Source organism: Pan troglodytes, chromosome 1 (assembly GCF_028858775.2).
Source record: "Pan troglodytes isolate AG18354 chromosome 1, NHGRI_mPanTro3-v2.0_pri, whole genome shotgun sequence".
NCBI classification, from domain to species: Eukaryota; Metazoa; Chordata; class Mammalia; order Primates; family Hominidae; genus Pan; species Pan troglodytes.
In genome coordinates, this window is record NC_072398.2 from 188,022,266 (window position 1) to 188,046,953 (window position 24,688).

Consider the following 24,688-nt stretch of genomic DNA (forward strand, 5'->3'; position numbering starts at 1 on the left):
CTGGGACCCTCCTCTTGCCAGGAATACCCTGCCTCTGAGTGGCAGTAGCCACGTGCCCTTCCTGTGCCAATATAGATTGAGAACCTGCTGCAGGCCAACCCTGGGGCTGGAGCGCAATGCTGACACACTGACATGGGTCAAAAGGCCACAGTGTTTGGCAAGTTATACAATGTGGCCAGGGCCATCTGGCATCCGAGCGTTGGGGGAGAGGTCCTGAATCTTAACACCTCATCCATGGCTTCCTGGGAGAGGGAGGGCTCTTGTGGGTCGTGAGACCCCCAGCGGTGGGATAGGGAGGGTGAGGGGTGGGGACATGAGAAATGCTTCTCTGTGCTGGACCCTGAGCCCAGTCACTGGCCAAGCCGGGAGGCCATGACTCTCCTAGGAGAGTCAGGATTTGAACTCAGTCTGCCTGACTTCAGAGGTCCTTCCTCGACAGCCCTGTGGGCTTGGAGTGGAGGGTTTTGTGGGGTGCTGTATTTACCTCTCAGAGCTCTGATGTTCCAGCACTCGTCAGGGGTTTGATAAATGGCTAAGGATGAACACTGGTCTGGCACAACAGATACTCACAGAGCCAGCTTTGCCCAAAAGCCAAATTGAAAAGTGGCAGGTTTCTTTGTTTGGCAATTAGCATGTGCTGTTCCCTACTCTCGTCACTCTGGCTGCAGACACGGTATGACCCAGGTTCCATTCCTTTTTTTTATCTCGCTCTGTTGCCGAGGCTGGAGTGAAGTGGCATGATCTTGGCTCACTGCAACTTCTGCCTCCCAGGCTCAGGTGATACAGATGTGTGCCACCATATCCAGCTGTTTTTTTTTTTTTTTTTGTAACTTTAGTAGAGACCTGGTTTCACCATATTGCCCAGGCAGGTCTTGAACTCCTGAGCTCAAATGATCCGCCCACCTTGGCCTCCCAAAGTTCTGGGATCACCGCGTCCTGCCCCTGGTTCTATTCTTAAGGAGTTCCCAAACTGAGTGGCAGATGGGTAATAAGCTAGAGACTGCAGAGGACATAGCAAGAGCAAAGGCCTGGAAGAGAATGGAATGTTCTAGAAAGTAGTCTCATCCCCAGGGAGTGCTGATGGGCTGCTGGGGATCCCAGACTCTGGGCTGTACATTGCTCCCCACCAGTAAAAAAGGCTCCCACAAGAAAATCACAAGCTCTATGGGGCTAGTACCCTTCTCTAAGTCATCACCAACTGTTCATCAGCTTGACACCAGAATAAATAAATACACGTTGAGTGAATGGACTTCATTGCCATGTTCCAGTTCCAGCCACTGGCTGGTGGGGGCAGATGGTGCTGAGGCTACCCGATCGAGGGTAGCTTGCTATTCTTCGCCGATCCAGCAAACACTTGTGGAGGGAATTCTGCCAGGCTTCATGATGGATACTGATAGAAAACTTAACAGGAACCCTTTAAGGAAGGAACTTTCATCCCCGTTTTCTAGGTGAGGAAACCAAGGCCCAGAGCAGGGCTGCCTTGTATCCAACTCCAAGGTGAAAGGAGGCAGCTTACTGCATTTAAACGTGGGTCTGCTTCCAAGCCCAGCAATGATCAAGCCGGCTATAGTGGGCGCAGCAGAGTGGCAGCATGAATCTGAGATTGGTCGCAGTGTCTTGTGCCTACTGAGGAGCAGGGGCCATATCCCTCCCCCTACACCTAGCACTGAGCCACACTGAGCACCCTGTTTCTTAATCTGACTGGTCCCCATTTCTTCCCCCTGCACATACTGTTCTGTCCACCTGGAATGTAGCCTTGCCACTGCTTTCCCACTTGGCAGACTCTCTGTGTGTCCTTCACAGCCCAGCTCCAATGTCACCTCCTGGGAACTCATCTTTTTTTGTACCCAGGCAAAACTGGAAATCTTTCCCTCCAGGGTTCTCACAGTGCCTCATACCAGCCCCCTGTTGAAGCCCAGACCACACTAGCCTCTCATCTTCATCTGCCTCCCCACTGCCCCCACCCCACTGGACTGGAAACTCCTTCCTTGGTGTCAGGACTGGGTCCAGTTTCATCCGGGGCCCCAGCTCTACTTAGCATGAGACCTAGAGCATGGGTCACTGGTATTTTAGTCAGTCCTAGTGCAGCAGCTGCCTGGGTGGATGTGGATATGACCCAGGGCGTGGGTAGGCAGGTTTTCTAAAGTCGAGTTTGACCTCGACCTGCTGATGACAAGGTCCAGCGGAGGGGTATGTCCTTGGCCTCCAGCAGCCCCCATTGACAGAGGCTACAATCGAGCAGCTGCTCAGTGGGGCCCCAGGGATGACTTCAGAGGCTCCAGACCCCGGGAACATCAGATGCAGACCTCAGTAAAACAGGGCCTGTGATGATAGCACTTACCTCACGTAGCCAGTGTCATTCACTCATGCTCTACCAACATAATTTTTGCCAGATCCATGGATCATTTGTATTATTTTCCACTTAATGTTTTTATTTGAATTGCTTTGTTCTAAGTAATATGAAATCATAGGGCTTGTAAAAATTATTTTGAATAGGTGATTCCATTCACACCATTCAGAATTCAAAAAAGTGCCAAAGGCTATAAAATGAAATCTCCCTTTCACCCTGTCCCCAGTCACCCAGGCCCCCCCGGGGTTAGAATGTTACCTTTCTTGTACATTCTTGTTTTTTGTTTTTTTTTGAGACAGAGTCTGCTCTGTCGCCCAGGCTGGAGTGCAGTGGCGCCATCTCGGCTCACTTCATCTCCCAGATAAAGTGATTCTTGTCCCTCAGCCTCCCAAGTAGTTGGGACTACAGGCACGCACCACCATGCCCAGCTAATTTTTGTATTTTTAGTAGAGACAGGGTTTTGCCATGTTGGCCAGGCTGGTCTCGAACTCCTGGCCTCAAGCTGGGATTATAGATGTGAGCCACCGTGCCTAGCCTCTTGTGCATTCTTTTAAATAGATGTGTATATTCTCCCCCTACCCCCAGCCAATTTTTTTTTTTTAACCCAAAAGGTAGCATACAATATACACACTGCTCTGTTTTTGGTTTCGCTTTTGTTTTTTGGGACAGAGTCTCACTCTGTCACCCAGGCTGGAGTGCCATGGGGTGATCACAGCTCACTGCGGCCTCGAACTCCCAGGTTATGTATTCCATTATATAACTATGCCACGTTTTCTTAAATGATAGATTGATGTCACTGCATTGCTTGTTTTTTAATCTATTCTAATGTGTTCCAGAAAAATACAGTATATACTTTGCATCCCATGAGCAAATGCAGGTAATACCGCAGGCAGAAAGCCCAGCACGTGGCGGGCCTAGCAGTCGCTGTTTAGTGAGCCCTCCTGGTGATGCTTAGTGCCTTGCCACAGCCTCTGAATTAGTGTCCACCCTATGAATTAGGCTTGACCTGGTGTGTCGCTGGGGTCCCCCAGAAATTTGTCAGCTGCTCACTACCCACTCGGAACAACAGCTCTGGGCCTGAAGGCTCCCCAGAGAATTGAGAGAAGGGAGATTCTGGGGGCAGTGCCAGGACATATGGGGGGTGGGGGCTGTCTTTCTAGTTGGGCAATGCAGAGGATTTAGAGGGAATGGAGTCCCTGTGGTATGAGGGAAGCCCCAGCATGTGGAATAAATGTCCAGAGGCAGGCTAAGGGGTCAGGTAGACAGACTAATGGGAAGGAAGGATGCAGCGCACACACAGAGGGGGCTCTGAGCTGCACACTCCTCCTGGGCCGAAGCCTTCTTCCTCTTTCGCAGCCTCTGATGTGAGAGCCTTGGCTTTTGCAGTCGTTGCCCTGACTGACCGCTTTCAGAGAATGAAAAGACCATACTGGGAATATGCCTGGTAACAGCTATGCCCAGGGCTATCTGTGATGATCTTGAAGTAAAGGCTGCTTCTGGGTTCTGTGGAAACCAAGGCCCAGAGACCCACAGCCAGGCCATGGCCAGCTCCACCCACTTCCAGGGCCCAGCTTGGTGTAGTGTGCGTAGTGAATGCCAGTCGTTTCTTTGGCATGCCTCCCGCAGCCCTGTTCTCCCACAATCAGTTAAAGGCCTGCCTAATGTCACATTTCCTGACTTCCTCATTTTTATAGCTGAAAAGAGCACTTTTCTTCAGCAGGGCTGACACCCTGCTGGCCTCTCAGTCACCTGTGGCTAAGCAGGGCTCTTCACCTGCTGGCCTCTGCCCTTCCTGCTGCCTTAGGTCCTCGGCTTCCAATGGACAGAAGCAAACTGCTCTTTTTCTCTCCCATCCCTTTGCCCATTGGAAACACCTTAGCCCCACACTCTTACTCACCTTGTGCACTTTTCCAAAGTGCATTCCTGCCTAGCATGTCGTCTATGTCCATATAACCTTGGGAGGCTTATGGTTTGGGGATTATTGCCGTGAGGAGCACTGGGTAGGGAGTCCGGAGCCCTGAGCTCTGCTGCAGGCTCCTGAGTGATCTGGAACTTGCCTCACCCTCTCAGGGCTCAGTTTCCTGCCCTGTGAACAGCAGAAAGGGTAGGGCAAGGTGGGATCACATCTCCAATGTGACAAACGAAGCTGTTGCCATTTTGCTGACAAGCAAATGGAGGATAGGGGAGAGGTGGTACATGGGGGACTTAGCCTGCTGGAATTCACAGAGCAAACAGGCAGATGGGCTGGAATCAGAAGCCAGCGGCTTCAGCTCCAAATCCAGGGTGCTTCTCCTATCTATATCTGTGCTACTCCTACCAAGTAATTTGGGCCCCCTTGCGTAGGAGGGCTGGTTCCTGGGCCTCCCAGTCAGAGAGTCTAGAACCACCAGACCCTAGGCATGGCTCCACCAGGGAAATGAGACCCCCAAGAATCCAAAGCCTCTCCCTCTCTGAGACCTGGCTACAGAGAGAGAAGATCATACTTCCCCTCTCTCCCCAGGAAATGGACCGGCCAGCCCAGTATCTTGAAGTCAGCTAGGCTGGTTTGGGCACCTAAGGTCAGGAATTGGCCAAGTTTCCTGGGAGAAAGACTGGTGTGGTGCCAAGAGTCAGGCAAGATATCTGAACACAGAAACTTGCCAGTCCAGGCCCTGCCCTGTAGTAACCTGCTCCCAGACACGCCTATAACAGTGTGGTTTGTTTCTCCGCAGAAGCTGACGGGTCGCCTCATGCTGGCCGTGGGAGGAGCAGTGCTTGGCTCCCTGCAGTTTGGCTACAACACTGGAGTCATCAATGCCCCCCAGAAGGTGAGTACTGTGCCATCGTTGGCTTATGGACACCAGCCTGCTCTGTTGCACATCACACACGCCCACAGTCTCACGCCACCACCTGAATTAGAGTCATTTATACGAACTCACTGTACTGTCTGCCTCTCCAGCCAGTTTTCTGGCCCTGATCATGTCAGAGACTCTTCTCTTGCTTTGGAATCAGGGTGGCAGAATTCTAGAATCTCAGGTCCCACAGAAACCTGGGGTCTTGTATAGGCCCTCTTGACCAACCCCCCACCCAACTCAGTCATTTAATAATATGTTTGATGATATAATAAACTCAAAGCAAAGCTCAATACAATAATGCTGCATTTCCGTGGCATTCTGGGGCTGCAGAGGGTTTTCATGGGCTTGTCTCACTTGATGCTCACTGCAGCACTGTCAGGAGGCAACAGGCACCACTCCCAGCCTGCAGGTGTGGGAAATGGCCAGAGAGAGGAAACCCGCCCAATATCACCCAGCTAAGTCAGAGACAGAGCTGGTATCCAACACCAGCCTGCCAGGTGGTCCTTGAGCCTGCACTCATACCCATCCACAGGCAGCACACTTCCTTTATTTGTAGGTTGAAACCGCGTCCTCTCCCTGAAGGCCCTGTGCCAGTCAAAGCAGAAATGGCGTCTTGCCCTAGGGAGCCACAAGGGGTGAAGGTCTGTGCTGGCTTCCTCCTCCCTGCCGTGCATCCTAGATCTGTCCTCACTTGTTTACTTGAATGTCAGGATGGGAAGGGACCTAGACCATCTCCTCCAGCCCAGCCTACTTGCATTAAGGAGGAGAGAAGAGGAAAAGGGGGTAGGGGGTAGGAGGCAGGGACAGGAAAGGAAACTGAGCCCTTCCTCTGTACCAGGCATTTTGCTTGTGTTTATGAGATTGGGTGGTGATTTCCATTTTGTAGACCCGGAAACTGAGGCCCAGGCAGATGAAATGGCCGACAGGCCCAAGGTCACAAAGCTATTGAATGCTGGAGTCAGAAGCCAAGCTCTGTTGTTTCCATGGCCTCAGGCTGTCTTCCTAACCAGCTGCCTTGCCCGTTTAAAAATCTGTACCTTCCCAGAGAGGACCAAATGAGAGTGGGCAGTCCTCACGTCAGGACCACATTTCTTGTCCAGACGGATGGGGCTAGAAAGTGAGTGCGGTGACTCCCAAAGATCAGGGTCCTGTTTGGGGGAACCAGGTAGTGTCTAGAGTTAGCTGGGCTTCTTCCAAATAGGCAGACAGTGGCTATGGGGCCACTCCCGATGCCGAGGAGCAAGTCACCAGGAAGGCTTGGCCTGCTGAGTCATGCTCAGCTGCAGGGGAGGTGACAGGACTTTTCCAAGTTTGCTGGGCATGGTGACCGTGGGCCCATGCTTGGACCAGCCCCAAGCCCTGCATTTGCTAAGTGGTCTTGACAGCTCTTGCCAAAGTGTGTGCTTCAGAACTGGCTCCCTTTGGGAATCCTTACAGATGGAAAGTCTGTAAGACAGGCTGGGAGGACACAGAGGGAAGTTGAGCTCTCCACTTGGTTGCACATTGGGGTTTCCAGAACGCCCCCAGATTCTGATTTAATTGGTCTGGGATGCTGTTTGGGCATTCAATTAAAAGCTTCCCAACCAATTCGAATGTGCAGCCAAGGTTGACAGCTACTGGATTTAATGATGTCTTGACTGTGATCTCATAGTGAGTTAATGACAGAACTAGGACTCTAAGGCCAGGACAGAGGAGGTGTTTTCCAGAAACAGAACAGGGTTGGGGTGAGCAGGGGGCCTTCAAAGCAAAATGCCCAGAAGACAGAAAGCCCGGCATTCAGTAAAGCGTGAGTAGTTTAGTGTGTCACTAGAGTGAACAGGAGGAGGGGAAAGGTTGGGGAGGTCAACAAGGTAAGGTAGGCAAGAGCCAGACCACAAAGGGCCCTGTGAGTATGGCACGGCACAGTCAGAAGGGGCGGATGGGCACCAGCACGGGGGCCCAGCTAGGGAGCATGGACTTCAGGATGAGGACAATAGGGACCCACTGCCCAGGGCAGACGTGATCAGACTTGCATTGTAGGGAAATGACTCAGGCGTCTGGTATGGAGGGGCGGACTTAAGAATGTGAGACTAGAGACGGGAAACCATCAAGAAAGTTGCCGTTGGACTAGTGACATAACCGTTGGACTAGTGACATAAAAGCAAACCCTCAGAGGAAGAATGGACAGGATTTGGTCATCAATTCCGTGCGAGGGCAACAGAGAAGGGTTTAAAAATGGTTTCTAGGTTTCTGGCATGGGTGATGTGTGGTTTGAAGAAGGAGCAGGTGTGCCAGGAGCTGAGAGGTGGCCGTGGGATGTGCAGGAATGGAGGCGTGGGGTGACACAGCTGGAGATGTGCAGGAGGCACCTGTATGTATGGGTCTGTTTCTTAGACCCAGGCTGGAGAAAAGTTGAGAATTAGTCACTGGTATCCACACAGTGGAGAAAGGTCTTCTAGGGAGACTGTGGAATAAAAAGAGAAATGAAGATTAAGGCCGGGCATGTGGCTCACGCTGTAATCCCAGCACTTTGGGAGGCTGAGGTGGGTGGATCACTTGAGCCCAGGAGTTCAAGACCAGCCTGAGCAACACATCAAGACCTCATCTCAATTTTATAATTAAATAAATAAAAATTAAAAGTAAAAAGATCAAGGCCCCAGAGAACAACCCATTGCTAGAAAAAGACCCTAAGTAGAAGAACAAGAGCTGGTATCTCTAAAACCAGGAGAGGATACCCTCCCAAGACAGAGGGATAATGTAAGCCATCGAAGGGCCAGGGTATTTGTCTGGTTTGTCCACGGCCATGTCCTTAGTGCCTAGAATGGTGCCTGTCATAGTAATAGACACTGGTGGATAGTGAGTGGAGGAAGGCCATCGGGTACCCCAGGGGTTGAACTGGGCAAGCCTCTCCACATTGCTGAATGCAGAAGAGGCGATGGTGGCCTTGTGGCCACTCGGGCTGACTGGGTGGCACAGCGTGGATAGAAGCCTCACTACGATTGGGTGAAGAGTGAGAGGCAGATGAGAAAGGGTGGAGACGGCTCTTCCAAAAGAGTTGGTGGGAGAGGGAGAAAAGAGGAGGTTTGGAATGATGGTATGGCTAGGAATTTATTTATTTATTTTAATGAAGGTTATTTTTAAACATGTTGGAAGGAATCAGCAGGAGAGGGTGAAGATAAGGAAGTGAGGGCGGAGGTCTTCCAGGAGGGAGGGTGGTGTCGGAGCAGAAGGGAGGGGCTGCCTTTGGCCAGGAGGGACTGAGATACCTTTTTTTTTTTTTTTTTGAGACGGAGTCTTGCTCTGCTGCCCAGGCCAGAGTACAGTGGCATGATCTTGGCTCACTGCAACCTCCGCTTCCTGGGTTCAAGTGGTTCTCGTGCCTCAGCTTTCCAAGTAGCTGGGCTACTGGTACAGGTGTGTACCACCACGCCCAGCTAATTTTTGTGTTTTTAGTAGAGATGGGGTTTCACCAGGTTGGTGAGGCTGGTCTCAAACTCCCGACCTCAGGCGATCCACCTGCCTTGGCCTCACAAAGTGCTGGGATTACAGGTATGAGCCACCATGCCCAGCCAGGGACTGAGAGACTTCTGAAGACGTAGACAAATCTGAGATGAACTTCTGTGATCCCCGGGGCCTCCCATCTAATCAGAAATAGGCAAGAGGTTATAACTGTCATGGAATATGGGCAGAACCTCTGACCAGGGCATCACGGGGCTGGTCAGCAGCACAGAGGGCCCAGGTGAGCCTGTAAACTGCATTCATAGGACCATGTATGGTCACCTGTCCAAAGGTCACTTCAGGAACCAGCCCCAGCAGACCGAAGTTGGAGATGTGAGTGGCCAGAACTGAGAACGCTGAAATCTAGCGGTGTTTCTTGGGCAAGCACCCAGACACTTGGTCTGTTGACTTTTGTACTTTACAAACACTTCTCACAAGGCTGGCTGTAGTTTTTCCAACCAGGAGCCAGATTAGAAGTGATACATGTAACATGTGAAGAGAGGACAGAAGGACCCAAGAAGAAGAAATGAAAGTGAGGCTCAGAGCCCATGTGTAGTAACAGGGCAGAGAGACTCCTGTGCCCGCGTAGGCTGAAGGCCTGCCCTAGGGCGACACAGAGTTTCCATCTGGCCAACCCTTTCATTCAGCCAGGACTTCCTGAGCATCCACGCTGTGCCAGATGCGGTCCTAGACAGTGAGGAGAGAGAAGTATAGCTGTGAACACAGCAGGCACATGCTGGCCCTCAGGGAGCTGCCTGAGACACAGTCCGAGCCAGGCCCTGTCCCCACAGCAGTGGGAGAGACCCCTTGGAGAAAGCCAGAGTGTCACTAACAGAGGGCTTCAAGGTGCTGTGAGAGCAAACGGGGCAACTAATGCTGGGGCTGGGGTGACAGGGGAGATTAAATAAAGGGCTTCACGAAGGACTTGGCAGCCATGCTCGACCTTGAAGGGTTAGTTGACCTCATAGGGCAAGAGGGGCAGGTGTCTGGGCAGTGAGAGGGGCTTCTGCAGAGGTGCAGGGGTGTGAAATGTTCTGCTGATGCGGAATTGCTAACTGCCTGCAGTGGGCACACTGACTTCCCTTGTCTGTTTAGAAGAACCTCTCTTAGGAAACAGCATTGGGTTGGCCACAGTTTGCCTACTCTTGAGAAGAGACTTTGCCCCACAAGTGGTGAGGATGCCAGAAGCTTGTTCTCTTCCATAAAACAGGCCCCAAAGGGCTTCCTCCTGGAAGTGGTTAATTAATCATACTCCCTTATATGTTTACAAAGCACCACCCCATAAGTTACCACCTCACAGCAACTCTACAAGGCAGGCGGGGCTGACATCTTCCCCTCTTCTAAATGAGGGACCTGAAGCCAGATGAGGTATCTGGAAAGTGAGAGGCTGAGCTAGAGGTGGGCTCCAGGCCTTGTGCCTCCCCAGCTCTGCACACTGCCCCTGCCCTGCTGTGAGTGTGACAAGACATTCCTGCCATGCATCCCCTCCTGGAGGAGGACAGAGGCGGAAGAGGTGAGCCCAGTCACAGAGGGAGCAGCTAAATGAACCAGGGAATCCTGACCATCATACTGGGCTCATCCGAGCACTGCCTTTCCCCTCCCCAAATGACTGAGCTGCCAGTAGAGATGACTGACAGCCACTGAGAAACCATGAAGTCCTGGCCCAAGGGACAGTGTCAGGCATGTCTGAGAATAAGGCATCCTCAGAATCCAGAGTTTGGGCCAGAAAGGGCCTCATTGTTTGACAAACAACACTCCTTGTTTGACAAAGGAGGAACCTGGTCTGCAGAGGAGGTGAGGTCTGCCCAGGATGACCCAGCTTGGTGAGTGAAAGAGCTGGAGGCAACACCCGCCTCCCAACCCAAGCCCTGTGTCCCGTCAGGCTGAACTGGGCTTCGTGCTCTAGGCAGCCTCTCCTTCTCTCTCCTATATCCAAAGAGTTCTAGTCCTCTCTCCCCTTCACCCGTCGCCACTACCATAAACCCTTACTGCTTACTTATAGCTTGCCCAGGCATTGTTATACATACTCTAGAAATAGTAATTCAGTTGTTCTTCAAAATAACCCCATTAGGCAGACACCATAATTTTCCCTGCTCTATAAGAAACTGGGGCACAGGAATGTTAAGCAATTAAAGCAAGGACACACAGCTAGTAAGTGGCAAGGCTGCAATGTAACTCCGGGGAGTCTGGCCCTAGTCTGTGCCCTTGACCATTGTGGAAGATGGACACAGTCCCAGATGGGCACCTAAACACCCTTTCACTCACCTACAACTGCCACCTAGCTGGCCGTGTGTGGTCTCACTTTGGAGCTGAGTCAAGCTCAGTCATGTACCAACATCTCAGGTTTCCCACACACAGTTGCACAATCTCTTACACCATCACACCCTGTCATATCACATCACCCCTCAAGCCCTTCAGTTAGATTCATGGCTTGTTGGTCATTTAGTGTCAACTCTGCACCTCCACCACCGTGCTGGACACCAGCAACATGGATGCATCAGACAGACCATCTCCGTGCTGAGGTTTACTGTAGAGGGAGCACACGGTACCTTACAGTTAGTCTTCTAAAGGCGATGATGGAAATGCGAGCAAGCACAGTGGGAGCAGGGAAGGAAGAGGGAGAGGGTGCTTCGCCCTTAGAGCAGGGTTTCTCAGCTTGGCACTGTGATGTTTCTGCTGGTGTTGTAGAGGCCTGTCCCGTGCATTGGAGGATGTTTATCAGCATCCTTGGCTTCTGCCCTCTAGATGCCAGTAGCCAGTGTGACAACCAAAAATGTCTCTGGGCATTGGCAGATGTCCTATGGGGTACCAAAGCCGTCTCTGTTTGAGAACCAGTTGCAGTGGAGTGGGAGGGGTGGTTCTCGGGAGGAAGGCTTTCCAGAGGAGTATCTGTGCATGTTCTGAAAGGTGATTAGGCCCAAGCAAAGATGTGAGGTGTCTAGGTCGTATGAGGGAGTCACTGCGTGTGCCTCGTGAGTCATAGTTGGGGTAGAGGAGACACTTTATTGCAAGAGCCGAGAAGGGCTTCGGGTGTGGCCACGGCAGTGGGATGATTCCTCTGTCTGCCGGGAGGCCTGGCCTGGCCTGGCCTTGGTTTGGAGGCTAGCCATGTCAGGGCTGTTCCAGGGAAGCAGCCTGGGTGGTCCAGCCCTCTGCAGGGGGGTTGGGGCCCAGCTCTAGCCCCAACCTGGGCCTCTTCCCCCAGGCCCCAAAGTGAGGCCCCAGGGGACCCAGTGGGCAGGGTTATCTGTCCAGCCCCACCTGGAACATCTGGCTCCAATCTCCCAGCTCACCCTGGGGTGTGGCTGAGAGTTGCTGTGGAGATGAAGGCCCTGGGCTGAGAGCTTGTGGGAGGGGCAGTGTGGGGCCAGCCCCAACTGCAAGACAGGGGCAGGCAAGGAACAGGGGTGAAGGCCAGGCTGAGAGGCTAAGCCAAAGAAGCTGGCCCTTTCCTCCTTGTAACTGGCGCTGAAAGCTTGGCTGGCAGTTTAGCCCCTTCTTCCCCCCAATAGCATCCCATAGAACACAGGGAGAGTTGAGACCGAGCCTAAACCTGGCCCAGGGATCCCTGCTGGGGACGACCTAACTGACCTAGTCCTCCTGGGGTAAAGGAATGTCTAGCGGGAAGGATGGTGAGACCAGCCAGAGGTTCCAAAACGCATACCCCTCCTGGCAGTGGTCTAGAATCCTAGATCAAGGGTTGGCAGGAGGGCCACATCCAGCCAGCAGCCTGTTTTTGTGCAACCCATGAGCTAACAATGGTTTTTACATTTTTACAAGGTTGAGAAAAAAAGAACAATGAGTGACAGAGGCCATATGTGGCTCACAGACCCTACCTAATGGATTCTAGCTAGCCTTTTACATAAAATGTTTACCAGTCCGGCTCTGGAGCACTTTGACTTGCATGCTCCCTACTTACAGGGAACTCACCACCTGTAAGGTGGGCAGCCTCGTACCCTGAAGTCTAGAAAGCTCTTCCTTCCCCTGAGCTGGAGTCTGGCCCTGGCACCTCTGCCCTCTGGGGCTACAGAGTGCTGGGTTCCTCTGCCAGGAGCAGCCAAGCAGGGTCTGGAGACTAGCTTTATTCCCTGAGGCAGGCCCGTAGTTCCTTCAGGTTCCTCCTTACTCTTACATTCTTAGGGTAATGATTTCTGGCAATTTCAAAATGGAAAACCTTGTCCCTAAGGCTCCTCTGAAAGTGGTGACTTCTTTTCTTGAGAGAGCAACAGTGACAGCAGTAACAGCTTACCCATGTGCCAGGCAGTGTTCGCCGCCTCATGCCCCTCTACAAAGGGGAAGTGAGAAGTTCCTTGGCAGATGGGCAGACATGTAGTCTCACCCACAGTTGCCTCGACTGGCGGGAGGTGGTGTGGGGATTCCCAGGTGTCCTTAGGCTTGGGCAGGCCTCGCCCTCACCCCAGGAGAGCCACCGGGTGAGGAATAGCTTCGCGTACCAGAAGCCATCCGGTCCAAAGGATCTCAGCTGCCCAGAGTCAACCTGCTTCTCCAGGGTGGTCTCCATGGTGGGTGTCCTCTAGGCTCAGTGAGGCACCTGGACAGAGATCTATAGTAGCCCCTCAGCTCTAGGCTGGCCGACACCATGGCAGTCCCCCCAGGAACTAACCAGAACCGCTCCTCCCTCCTCAACACGCTTGCCGCCACCCAGACCCCACAGCTGGGTGAAGAGACTGGGCTGGGAAGGGAGCAGAGAAGCGGGTGGATGGCCGAGCCTGGCACATTTGGTGTGCAGGACTCCGACTGCATTCTGAGGGGTGGTTCACTGTGGGAAATGGGGTCTGACTTTGGTGGATAGGAAGAGTCGGGAGCAGAATCCAGATGAGATCCAGGGCAGGCTGCCTGGGTAGAGAAGTAGGACAGACTCGGAGGCAGAATCGAGAGGACCTGGTGATGGGTGGGTGTGGGGTGGTGGCAGCATCAAGTGTTTAAATCCTAAGCTTGGGACGGGCATGTGAGGTGGGAGCATTCAGAACAGGCACGTGCCAGGTCTCACCTCACACATGACCCAGGGTTGCGGAGGCTGCTGGGAGCCGGCGGGATTGGGCCTGTGGGATCCTGTCAGGGCATAATAAGTAGACTCTTCTTTCCTGAGGTGCACCCAGACACTTCTAGGGAGGATGTGACCCCAGAGCTTTTCCCCATGTAGGGTTCTTCTCATTCTCCAGCATCCCCCTGCCTTTCCTGGGCCAAGAGTCAGCGTGGAACCCCATATGAATCCCCAGGGAGGAGAGGGCACAGAGCACCGGAACCAGCAGTAGGAATTGGAAAACCAGGCGTGGCTTCTTCCCAGAAATCTCAGGCATCAAGAGGCAGAAACCCACTCCCCAGCCTCAGCTTGGCCAGGAAGTGCTGCTGTGGGCTGGAGAGGATGAGTCTAGGCCAAGGTGAACATGCAGAGAGCTGGCTGCTCACCCTTCCTCCACCCCATAAAGTGATCTGAGTAACAGAGCAGCTAGGCAGCGTCCAGGAGCCAGCCCTGGACAAGGTTGGGTCCCTTTGACTGTGTGACCACAGGCAGGAGACGTAACTCAGGGTGGAGCTCTGGTCACACCTCACTTACACACAGCCCTCTTGTCAGTTGCCCCAACATCTCAAGAGATCTTCAAGCTTATTTAGGTAGTTTCAAGCCTTACTTAGCACCTATTTACTCTTTCTTTGTATACAATTCAAACAAATTCCATTTGCTGACTTCTTGGCAAATTTCAAAAGAGGTGTGGAGAGTTGTACAAGACAAGCCTCTGAACCACAGAGGGTTGGGGGAATACCTTAGAACTATGGAATGCAGAAATTTAGCCATCAGGAGCCAGTCTGCACAGGGACAAACACCTCTCCTTGCCCCTGGAGAGAGCCCCAAGGGCAGACACCATTGCCCTGCAGCCCTGCTTGTAGGTCTGGTTGCTCAGGAGAGCAAAGTGAAATCTCTTCACATTTTCACCCCATAATGGGTCAGGAAAGATTGGACCCTCAGAAGGGCAAGCGCCATTTATCTGGACCGTTCCCATATCCACCCTCATTCAGAGCAGCCTGTTCTTGGTGGAGCCTGATAAACGGGGCATTACCGTTCCCAACCAGTCCTCCTCTGGGGTTAGTTTCGTCCACAGAAGAACACTTTGCATTTTGTTACTCTGTTTTTTGTCAAAATCTGCCTTCTGTCTGCCCCCAGCAGGATCAAGGGGTTCTAAGAGGAGAGCCTAACACCTTTGGTTCGATTCCTCCATTTACTCACCAGGTATCCCTGGCACTGGCTCTGGGACAGACCATGGTGTGAATCAACTGTCTTCCTCAGGGAAGACAAACTCCTGGAGTCAGGGAAACCTGGATCTCGAAAGGTTTCAGCAATAAGGCCAGGGGTACCTTCCAGGCAGGAGTAGTAGCATCTCAAAGGCGTAGAGGGGTGGGAAATGGTGTGTAGTGAGTGCAAAGGTGTGGTAGGTAGGGAGATTGGATTGATACCTGGCAGGAGCCCCGATTTTGAGTTACGGGTTGAAGGCTTGGGGAGACTCTGTTAGTGGTCTGCACAGCCTTCAGGCCAGCAGTGTGCAGTGGGGTGATTTTAGGGATGATGACACCAAGCACTGTTTCACTGATTCCCTGCAGCACTGTGAAGCAGCTACTGCTAATGTCTGCACTTTAGAAATGGGGCCATGGAAACTCACAGATGAAATAACTTGCTCATGGTCACACTGGAAATAAGGGGTGGAGCTAGGACCTGAATTTAGTTGTGTCCAGAATCAGAGTTCAGGTTTCTATTCACTGCCCTGCATGGCGTCCTTGGAACGGACAAGCAGATCCTTAGGGCTTGCCTCTGCCCTACCAACTGTCCTCGCCCCTTGGAGCCTGGCCTCCATCAGATGCCTGCTGACTTGGGACAGGTTGTGACAGGGCAGGGGAAAAGATGGCTAGAGGCTGAGGACCCACAGCAATGGGAAGGAAGGCACCAGGAGGCAGGCCCAGCATATTTGAATAGGTGGGCATTTCTGGGACTGCAGGCCTTGGTTTGGCAAGTGTGCCCGCCCACACCTTCTTCTTCTGCTAGACCTCAGTGGGTTGGAAGGGATAGGGAGGACCAACAGCAGTGATGGAGGCTGCAGAGGCTGCATACCGCTGTGTGTGCATGAACTTGTGGCATGCACACACACGGAGGGGTGTTGGGATGGGTTGGGTTCACATGGAATTGAGTTTGAGCTGTAAGTGGTAGGGGATGAGGGGCATGTGAGTTTGTGACTGGCTAAAGCAGGAATATTTAGATTCTATGAGCACGGGTATGTGTGTGTGATGGTATACGTGCATAAGAAGCCGTTTCTGGGTAACTAGGGCCTGCACTCTGCTATACGTGTGGCTGGGTGGGTCTGGCCAGTCTCATGGCACTGAGAGTGTGGTGAGTGTGCTCAGGCAGAACGGGTGCTGCCTGCCTACCACATCCGTGGGAGCTGGCCAGGGTGGGGGCAGGGCTGGTGGGCAGGGCTGCCCTAGGACGGGCGTTTCCAGTTCCTGGAACTGCTTCCTTGTGTGGAACCTTTCCCCATACCTCCTAGCTGGGCCCTTGGGAGAGGGGAGGAGGCCGTGGGTCCTTCAAGGGGGTGCTCGCAGGCCAGACACAAGGGAGCTAGGCCTGGGGAACAGAAAGCCACAGTGTGAGTCTTTCAAGCACTTCTGAAGGGTGACATGTGTGAGTTTGTCACACCAGGCCCTCAGTGCGGTCAGGGAGTCTGTACTTCCTGGATGGCGGAACCTGTCTGTCAAGCCCTGCTTCCTCCCCAGCAAGGGGTTGGGGAGAGGGCCTGATGGCAGGAGATGGGCCCTTGGGGCTTTGAGACATGGTGAGGAGAAAAGGGGCAAGTGGGAAGACCCTTTTCCTTCTGTATTTCTCTTTTTTTTTTTTTTTTTTTGAGACATAGAGTCTCACTCTGTCACTCAGGCTGAAGTGCAGTGGTGCAGTCTTGGCTCACTGCAAACTCCGTGTCCTGGGTTTAAGCAATTCTGCCTTAGCCTCCCGTGTAGCTGGGATTACATGCTTGCGCCACCACGTCCAGCTAATTTTTTTTTTATTTTTAGTAGAGATAGGGTTTCACCATGTTGGTCTGGCTGGTCTCGAACTCCTGATCTCCAGTGATCTGCTTGCCTTGATCTCCCAAAGTGCTGGGATTACAGGCGTGAGCCACCACACCTGGTCTTGTACCTCTCTGTTCTATGCCTGAACTTCCACCACTGATCACTTGCCATCATCCCAGCAAGTCACACTGAGCCTGTGAAGCCACAGGGCACTGGAAACCACACGTTAGGGGAAGTGGGAGAGTTGGCGGGGCTCTCAGATGAACTCCAACCCCTTGTTTCTCGCCTGGGGAAAGTGAGGCCCACAAAAATAGAGGGACTTGGCTCAAGAACATGCAGTGAATCTGTGGCAGAGCCAGGCCCTGGCCCTCTCTTAGGGAGGGGTGCAAGGGGAAAGGAAAAGGAAGACTGGGGGTCCTGGCCCCTGGCTTGCTCACCCAGGCTGCATCTCCCCCTGCAGGTGATCGAGGAGTTCTACAACCAGACATGGGTCCACCGCTATGGGGAGAGCATCCTGCCCACCACGCTCACCACGCTCTGGTCCCTCTCAGTGGCCATCTTTTCTGTTGGGGGCATGATTGGCTCCTTCTCTGTGGGCCTTTTCGTTAACCGCTTTGGCCGGTAAGTAGGAGAGGTCCTGGCACTGCCCTTGGAGGGCCCATGCCCTCCTGCCCAGGGAGTCCCAGATGGGGTGGGAGGTAGGGGAGACTTATCTGCCTGTTCCAGGGTATTACCTCTGACCCAGCCCCTGGGAGCCCAAGGAATGTGGGCACTGGCCTGACCTGTGACCCCGTCCCCAGGCGGAATTCAATGCTGATGATGAACCTGCTGGCCTTCGTGTCCGCCGTGCTCATGGGCTTCTCGAAACTGGGCAAGTCCTTTGAGATGCTGATCCTGGGCCGCTTCATCATCGGTGTGTACTGCGGCCTGACCACAGGCTTCGTGCCCATGTATGTGGGTGAAGTGTCACCCACAGCCCTTCGTGGGGCCCTGGGCACCCTGCACCAGCTGGGCATCGTCGTCGGCATCCTCATCGCCCAGGTAAGCTGGGGCAGGATCTACCTGCCTGGCACGGCCCCTGCCCACAGCTTCAGTGGCTCTCGGATCTGTGCCCAGCAGGGCAGAGTTTCTCTTCCACCCAGCCCCCACAGCCTTGCAGAGGACAACTATGGTACACAGGTCCAGAGAACACAGCACCATGGCCTCCCAGTTGACAGCAAGATGACTTGACTCTTCTCAGTCCCTTTCTTCTCACTCTAGGCCTCCAACCACAGGGCCCGCCTTCCCCCAACATGCCGCAGGCTGTTATGCACAGTACCCTCTCTCCAGGAGGCTTCCCCTTCCCTGTCCCCAAAACCCTCTTGTGGCAGAGTAGCAGCCCCCATTCTCTGTGCTGGACACATCTGTGGCCTTGTCATTTGTCCTCCCAGCAACACTGTGGGGTAGGTCCTACTTTTCCCATGTGACCGATGAGGAAACTGAGAAACAGGGCTCATGCTAGTGGCAGAGCCTCTAGAACTGGGGCCCTTCCCTGAAGCAGCAGCTGACACAAAGTAGGGAAGGCCACTCTGGCAGGACGGGGTGGGAAAGGGGGTCAGGGCAGAGGCGCTCACGGCCCCTGCTTCCCCCAGGTGTTCGGCCTGGACTCCATCATGGGCAACAAGGACCTGTGGCCCCTGCTGCTGAGCATCATCTTCATCCCGGCCCTGCTGCAGTGCATCGTGCTGCCCTTCTGCCCCGAGAGTCCCCGCTTCCTGCTCATCAACCGCAACGAGGAGAACCGGGCCAAGAGTGGTACGGGCATGGCCCTGCCCTGCTCCCCACTCCCTGAGCCCTGGCCTTCTTCCCACTCTGAGCCACCCTCACCTTCCCTCCGGTCCCCCCAGTGCTAAAGAAGCTGCGCGGGACAGCTGACGTGACCCATGACCTGCAGGAGATGAAGGAAGAGAGTCGGCAGATGATGCGGGAGAAGAAGGTCACCATCCTGGAGCTGTTCCGCTCCCCCGCCTACCGCCAGCCCATCCTCATCGCTGTGGTGCTGCAGCTGTCCCAGCAGCTGTCTGGCATCAACGCTGTGAGTGCCCCCACCCACCCTTCCTGTGCCCCAGCCAAGCCCTCTGGTCAAGTGTGCATGGTGAACAAGTCCCAAACTTGAAACAACAGATACGCCTCTGCCGAAGAAGTTTCCCTTTAGACCCCAAGCCCGTAAGGTCACTGCAGTGCAGTGTCCCTTCTGCCTGAGTATTTCTCCCCTTCATTCTTTACTCATCCTGGGTCCCACATCCACTGCTACAGAGGCAGGGAAGGGCCACAATGTCCAGGTAGGCCCCAACAGTTTCTCTTGTCTGGCAGGTCTTCTATTACTCCACGAGCATCTTCGAGAAGGCGGGGGTGCAGCAGCCTGTGTATGCCACCATTGGCTCTGGTATCGTCAACACGGCCTTCACTGTCGTGTCGGTGAGTCTTTGCTTACTGGCCCCCCCAGCCAAACCCCAGGGAGGAGGCAGTGCCATCTTCCCCACTGGTCTTTGCAGTGCCCTGTGACTTTCTCAGCTCTTGAGGCAAGGCCTCTGGGTGGGTGGGTTCAGAAGGGCACTAGGCAGGGGTGGCACTGACACTGTCTCTGCCCACAGCTGTTTGTGGTGGAGCGAGCAGGCCGGCGGACCCTGCACCTCATAGGCCTCGCTGGCATGGCGGGTTGTGCCATACTCATGACCATCGCGCTGGCACTGCTGGTGAGTTGCTAGGTTCTGGAGAGTGAGGGATGCGGGAGAGTTTGCCTGGGCTTCATATCCCAAAATGCCTGTTTCAGCCCCAGGCTGGCAGGCCTGTTGGTGGCTGCATTCTCCCTGGCTGTGGGTCTGACCTTCTGGCTCCTGAAGTTGTCTCCTTCCAAACCACACACATCCTCTCTTGAACTTGCTCCTCCCTGCTTGATGGATTCTCAGCGCAGCACCTCTGGTCCCAGACCCCAAACTCTCACCTCCTTAAGGAATTGCTTTGCCTAATATTAACCCTTTCCAATCTTCATCTGTAGCCTCAATTCATCTTCACAGCAACCCCGGGAAGTAGTGCTATCCTCCCCATAGAGGCGCAGAAACATGCGTTGCCTCATTCAGTTCACACGACTGGAGGTGTAGTTCAGTTCTTCCCATTTTATGGGGGAGGAAGCTTAAGTCCCAGTGAGGTTAGTAACTTGTCAGATAAAGGATGAAGCCAGGAATCAACCTCAGTCCCAGGCCTGTGACTGTGACCGCTGTGCCAACCCTGTGCCTGGCACTCACACACAGGCACTCGTTTATTTAGCCTCTGGGCAAGGAAAGCACCATGACCGTCATTTTACAGCTCAACCTGGGCTTGGAAAGTTTGGTGGTTGCCGAAAGGCCAGACAGGCAGCAAGTGGAAAGCCCATAAATTTTCTACCCTGGCCTCCTCAAGAATGGTTATATGCAGAACCGTATGCTTAGCGCTTACTCTGTGCCAGCCTGAGCTGGGCACCTCACACGCCTTAGAACCTGAATCCACCCCACCCCCAGGAATGTTCTGCATCCTGCCACAGGCGGACTGTGCTGCAGGCACAGACAGGGGACCATAGGGCCTCTTAGCACCGTCCACAGGCACACCACATTACCACTCCCAGGGGGTGGACTCAACACTTGCAGCCACCCTGCAGGACTTAAATCATTTTGTTCGGATGAGGAAACTTAGGCCCAATGCTGGATACACAACAAATCCAGGACCATCCCCAGGCTTCCTGCCTTCTCGCATAGCTCTGCTCCGGCCTCTGTAGCTTCTGTTTCCCCTGAGGATCCATCACAACCCAGTCTAACTTTGCCCCCTCTCCGTCATCCTCAACAGGAGCAGCTACCCTGGATGTCCTATCTGAGCATCGTGGCCATCTTCGGCTTTGTGGCCTTCTTTGAAGTGGGTCCTGGCCCCATCCCATGGTTCATCGTGGCTGAACTCTTCAGCCAGGGTCCACGTCCAGCTGCCATTGCCGTTGCAGGCTTCTCCAACTGGACCTCAAATTTCATTGTGGGCATGTGCTTCCAGTATGTGGAGGTGAGAACCCCCACTGTCTCTATACTCACCATTTCTCACCCGCACGCATGACCCCACAGTGCTGTGCAAAGTGCTGGCCCAGCATTCTCATTAGGAATCATGCTGAGGAGGAAACTGAGGGTAGGAAGCCCAGGTCACATGACCAAGAATGCTGACCTCAACTCCAGGGTTCTCCCCTTAGCCTTGAATGGTGCTCCTGGAGCCTGTTACATTCTAGGTACAAGCGTGGTCTCAGTTAATTATGATAGCATCCCTGGGTAGGTGGATGTTCCCTTTTCAGCTCAAAGGCCCAAAGGTAAAGTGACTTATCCAAAGTCCTACAGCCAGGATGTAGGGTCATGACTCCAACCAAGTGTGTCTGTGTGTCTTTCAGCAACTGTGTGGTCCCTACGTCTTCATCATCTTCACTGTGCTCCTGGTTCTGTTCTTCATCTTCACCTACTTCAAAGTTCCTGAGACTAAAGGCCGGACCTTCGATGAGATCGCTTCCGGCTTCCGGCAGGGGGGAGCCAGCCAAAGTGACAAGACACCCGAGGAGCTGTTCCATCCCCTGGGGGCTGATTCCCAAGTGTGAGTCGCCCCAGATCACCAGCCCGGCCTGCTCCCAGCAGCCCTAAGGATCTCTCAGGAGCACAGGCAGCTGGATGAGACTTCCAGACTTGACAGATGTCAGCCGAGCCGGGCCTGGGGCTCCTTTCTCCAGCCAGCATTGATGTCCAGAAGAATATTCAGGACTTAACGGCTCCAGGATTTTAACAAAAGCAAGACTGTTGCTCAAATCTATTCAGACAAGCAACAGGTTTTATAATTTTTTTATTACTGATTTTGTTATTTTTATATCAGCCTGAGTCTCCTGTACCCACATCCCAGGCTTCACCCTGAATGGCTCCATGCCTGAGGGTGGAGACTAAGCCCTGTCCAGACACTTGCCTTCTTCACCCAGCTAATCTGTAGGGCTGGACCTATGTCCTAAGGACACACTAATCGAACTATGAACTACAAAGCTTCTATCCCAGGAGGTGGCTATGGCCACCCCTTCTGCTGGCCTGGATCTCCCCACTCTAGGGGTCAGGCTCCATTAGGATTTGCCCCTTCCCATCTCTTCCTACCCAACCACTCAAATTAATCTTTCCTTACCTGAGACCAGTTGGGAGCACTGGAGTGCAGGGAGGAGAGGGGAGGGGCCAGTCTGGGCTGCCGGGTTCTAGTCTCCTTTGCACTGAGGGCCACACTATCACCATGAGAAGAGGGCCTGTGGGAGCCTGCAAACTCACTGCTCAAGAAGACATGGAGACTCCTGCCCTGTTGTGTATAGATGCAAGATATTTATATATATTTTTGGTTGTCAATATTAAATACAGACACTAAGTTATAGTATATCTGGACAAGCCAACTTGTAAATACACCACCTCACTCCTGTTACTTACCTAAACAGATATAAATGGCTGGTTTTTAGAAACATGGTTTTGAAATGCTTGTGGATTGAGGGTAGGAGGTTTGGATGGGAGTGAGACAGAAGTAAGTGGGGTTGCAACCACTGCAACGGCTTAGACTTTGACTCAGGATCCAGTCCCTTACACGTACCTCTCATCAGTGTCCTCTATTGCTCAAAAATCTGTTTGATCCCTGTTACCCAGAGAATATATACATTCTTTATCTTGACATTCAAGGCATTTCTATCACATATTTGATAGTTGGTGTTCAAAAAAACACTAGTTTTGTGCCAGCCGTGATGCTCAGGCTTGAAATGCATTATTTTGAATGTGAAGTAAATACTGTACCTTTATTTGACAGGCTCAAAGAGGTTATGTGCCTGAAGTCGCACAGTGAATAAGCTAAAACCCCTGCTTTTAACAATGGTACTATACAACCCCTACTCCATTAACTCCACCCACCTCCTGCACCCCTCCCCCCACACACAAAATGAACCACGTTCTTTGTATGGGCCCAATGAGCTGTCAAGCTGCCCTGTGTTCATTTCATTTGGAATTGCCCCCTCTGGTTCCTCTGTATACTACTGCTTCATCTCTAAAGACAGCTCATCCTCCTCCTTCACCCCTGAATTTCCAGAGCACTTCATCTGCTCCTTCATCACAAGTCCAGTTTTCTGCCACTAGTCTGAATTTCATGAGAAGATGCCGATTTGGTTCCTGTGGGTCCTCAGCACTATTCAGTACAGTGCTTGATGCACAGCAGGCACTCAGAAAATACTGGAGGAAATAAAACACCAAAGACATTTGTCTCTAGAGGCTCAGCTGACAAAATCTGGGAGAAGTTTGTTTTTGTAACTACAGGCAGGCTTTTTTCTCCCTGACATGAAGAGGGGTTGTAAGAAGGGTGTGAGAAAGGAAAACTGGTACTTAGCAAATGGAAATACCTATATGTATTACCATTAGGTATAAAGAATCTATGAGGACATCCATCTGCATCTCAGCAAAGAAGAGCAGGTTGCGAAGAATATGCCCTGCCTGAGCCTGGGGACAGGGCGGTTAACTGGTGAAGGGCTGAGGCCAGATGAAAGGAAGCCTTATCGTGTGCTCCCAAAAGACTTCTGTTGAAAGGAGTTATCCGGGTCCCCGTGCGGGAGGGGGTGCGGGGGCAGGGCAAGAAGGAGAGGCCGGGGGCCCAGGTATCTTACTCCTACGACGCTGCTCACTCAGGGCTGTCCCCACTGGACCAGAAAGGAAACAGACGGGGTGGGGTGGGGTGGGGTGGGTGGGGTGGTTGGGGTGGGGATGGGTGGGAGCCCCGCGCCGGTGGCCGGACGCGAGGACTACAAGGCGGATGGCGGGCGGAGCTCATTCACACTCGAGGGCCCAGAACGTTGGCAGAGCCAGGCAGCACCCCAGCCCCGCCCCGGCCCAGAGGTTCAGACCCCGGTCTGAAAAGGCCCGACAATCCACTCGCAGCTGCCTCCCGCCCTGGGTCAGTATCGACGTCCCCGAGCACCGCCATTTCCCAAACTGCAATATGTCAGCGCAGGCGCAGGGAACCGGGCCCGCCCTCAGCGTGGACCAGAGTGCCGCTACGGCACAGCTGCCGGTCGGTCCCCTGACGCCCTTCCTCTAGGGGCCGCAATCCACCCCGGGTAGAAGATTTGGGGCCAAGGTTCAGCCGCCTACTGCCAGGGTCGATGGCGCATCCTCTCCAGACCTCACAGCGGTCCCCTAAGCCCGGCCACCGGCGGCGCACTGACACGATTGGGGATGGGCGGGGCCAGGTGGCGTCTCCACCAATCAGAGGCGCATTGTTGGGCCCGACGAGGGGCGGGCTCCAAGACTCCACCAATCACACCCTGGCGGTTCCAGGCGCTGGCCCTTGGGGACGACCTGGGCGCCTGCTTGCCAGGCGATGCGGTTTACACTGGAGGGGGTGACGGTGATTTGTGTATCGCTGGGCATCCCTGGGGACGTAGCTCACCCAGGTTCCTATCCCGCGTAAGGTGACGTCTACGGTTTCTGACGAAAAGGGGTAGATAGATAACGGGACTGTTCTGCAGGCCACCATCTTTTCCCAGCAGTGCTTAGTTGTTTCACTGACGGTGTTACGAGATCTTTCATTTGAAATCTTAGGCGCAAAATCTCCTCTCCCTGGAAGCCTTCTGGATCAGGTTTTCCCGGGAACACTACATCGGCTTGTATTTCCTCCATCAAAGCGCTCTCCACTCTGTACCGGAATTGAGTGTCTTTCCACCCCATTGGGGGCGGGGGCGGGGACGAGGGCGGGGGTGTGGGGGAGGGCAGCTGCCGCAGGAACAGGACTGAGCCATTCCTTGGTCCCCCCTTCCCACCACAGACTCTGGTCAGGATTATTGAATGAATGAAGTAGAATTTAGAAGCCAAGAAGTTCTGAAATCTGAGTTCTTACAGTGCAATTTTAGGTAGACGATCTGACA

At 53.4% G+C, this 24,688-nt stretch overlaps 1 protein-coding gene across 1 annotated transcript in view; it reads left to right on the forward strand.

Annotated features, from left to right (window-relative positions):
* The window catches only part of SLC2A1 (solute carrier family 2 member 1), a 33,013-nt gene extending 10,761 nt beyond the window's left edge, over positions 1-22,252 (forward strand). Inside the window, exons 2-10 of the mRNA XM_016960567.4 lie at positions 5,062-5,157; positions 17,192-17,352; positions 17,532-17,772; positions 18,363-18,525; positions 18,618-18,805; positions 19,084-19,188; positions 19,365-19,466; positions 20,590-20,793; positions 21,167-22,252. Coding sequence (XP_016816056.2) covers positions 5,062-5,157; positions 17,192-17,352; positions 17,532-17,772; positions 18,363-18,525; positions 18,618-18,805; positions 19,084-19,188; positions 19,365-19,466; positions 20,590-20,793; positions 21,167-21,367 — 1,461 coding nt within the window. The 3' untranslated portion in view covers positions 21,368-22,252. The remainder of the gene's footprint in view (positions 1-5,061; positions 5,158-17,191; positions 17,353-17,531; positions 17,773-18,362; positions 18,526-18,617; positions 18,806-19,083; positions 19,189-19,364; positions 19,467-20,589; positions 20,794-21,166) is intronic.
* The last annotated feature ends 2,436 nt before the right edge of the window (positions 22,253-24,688 follow it).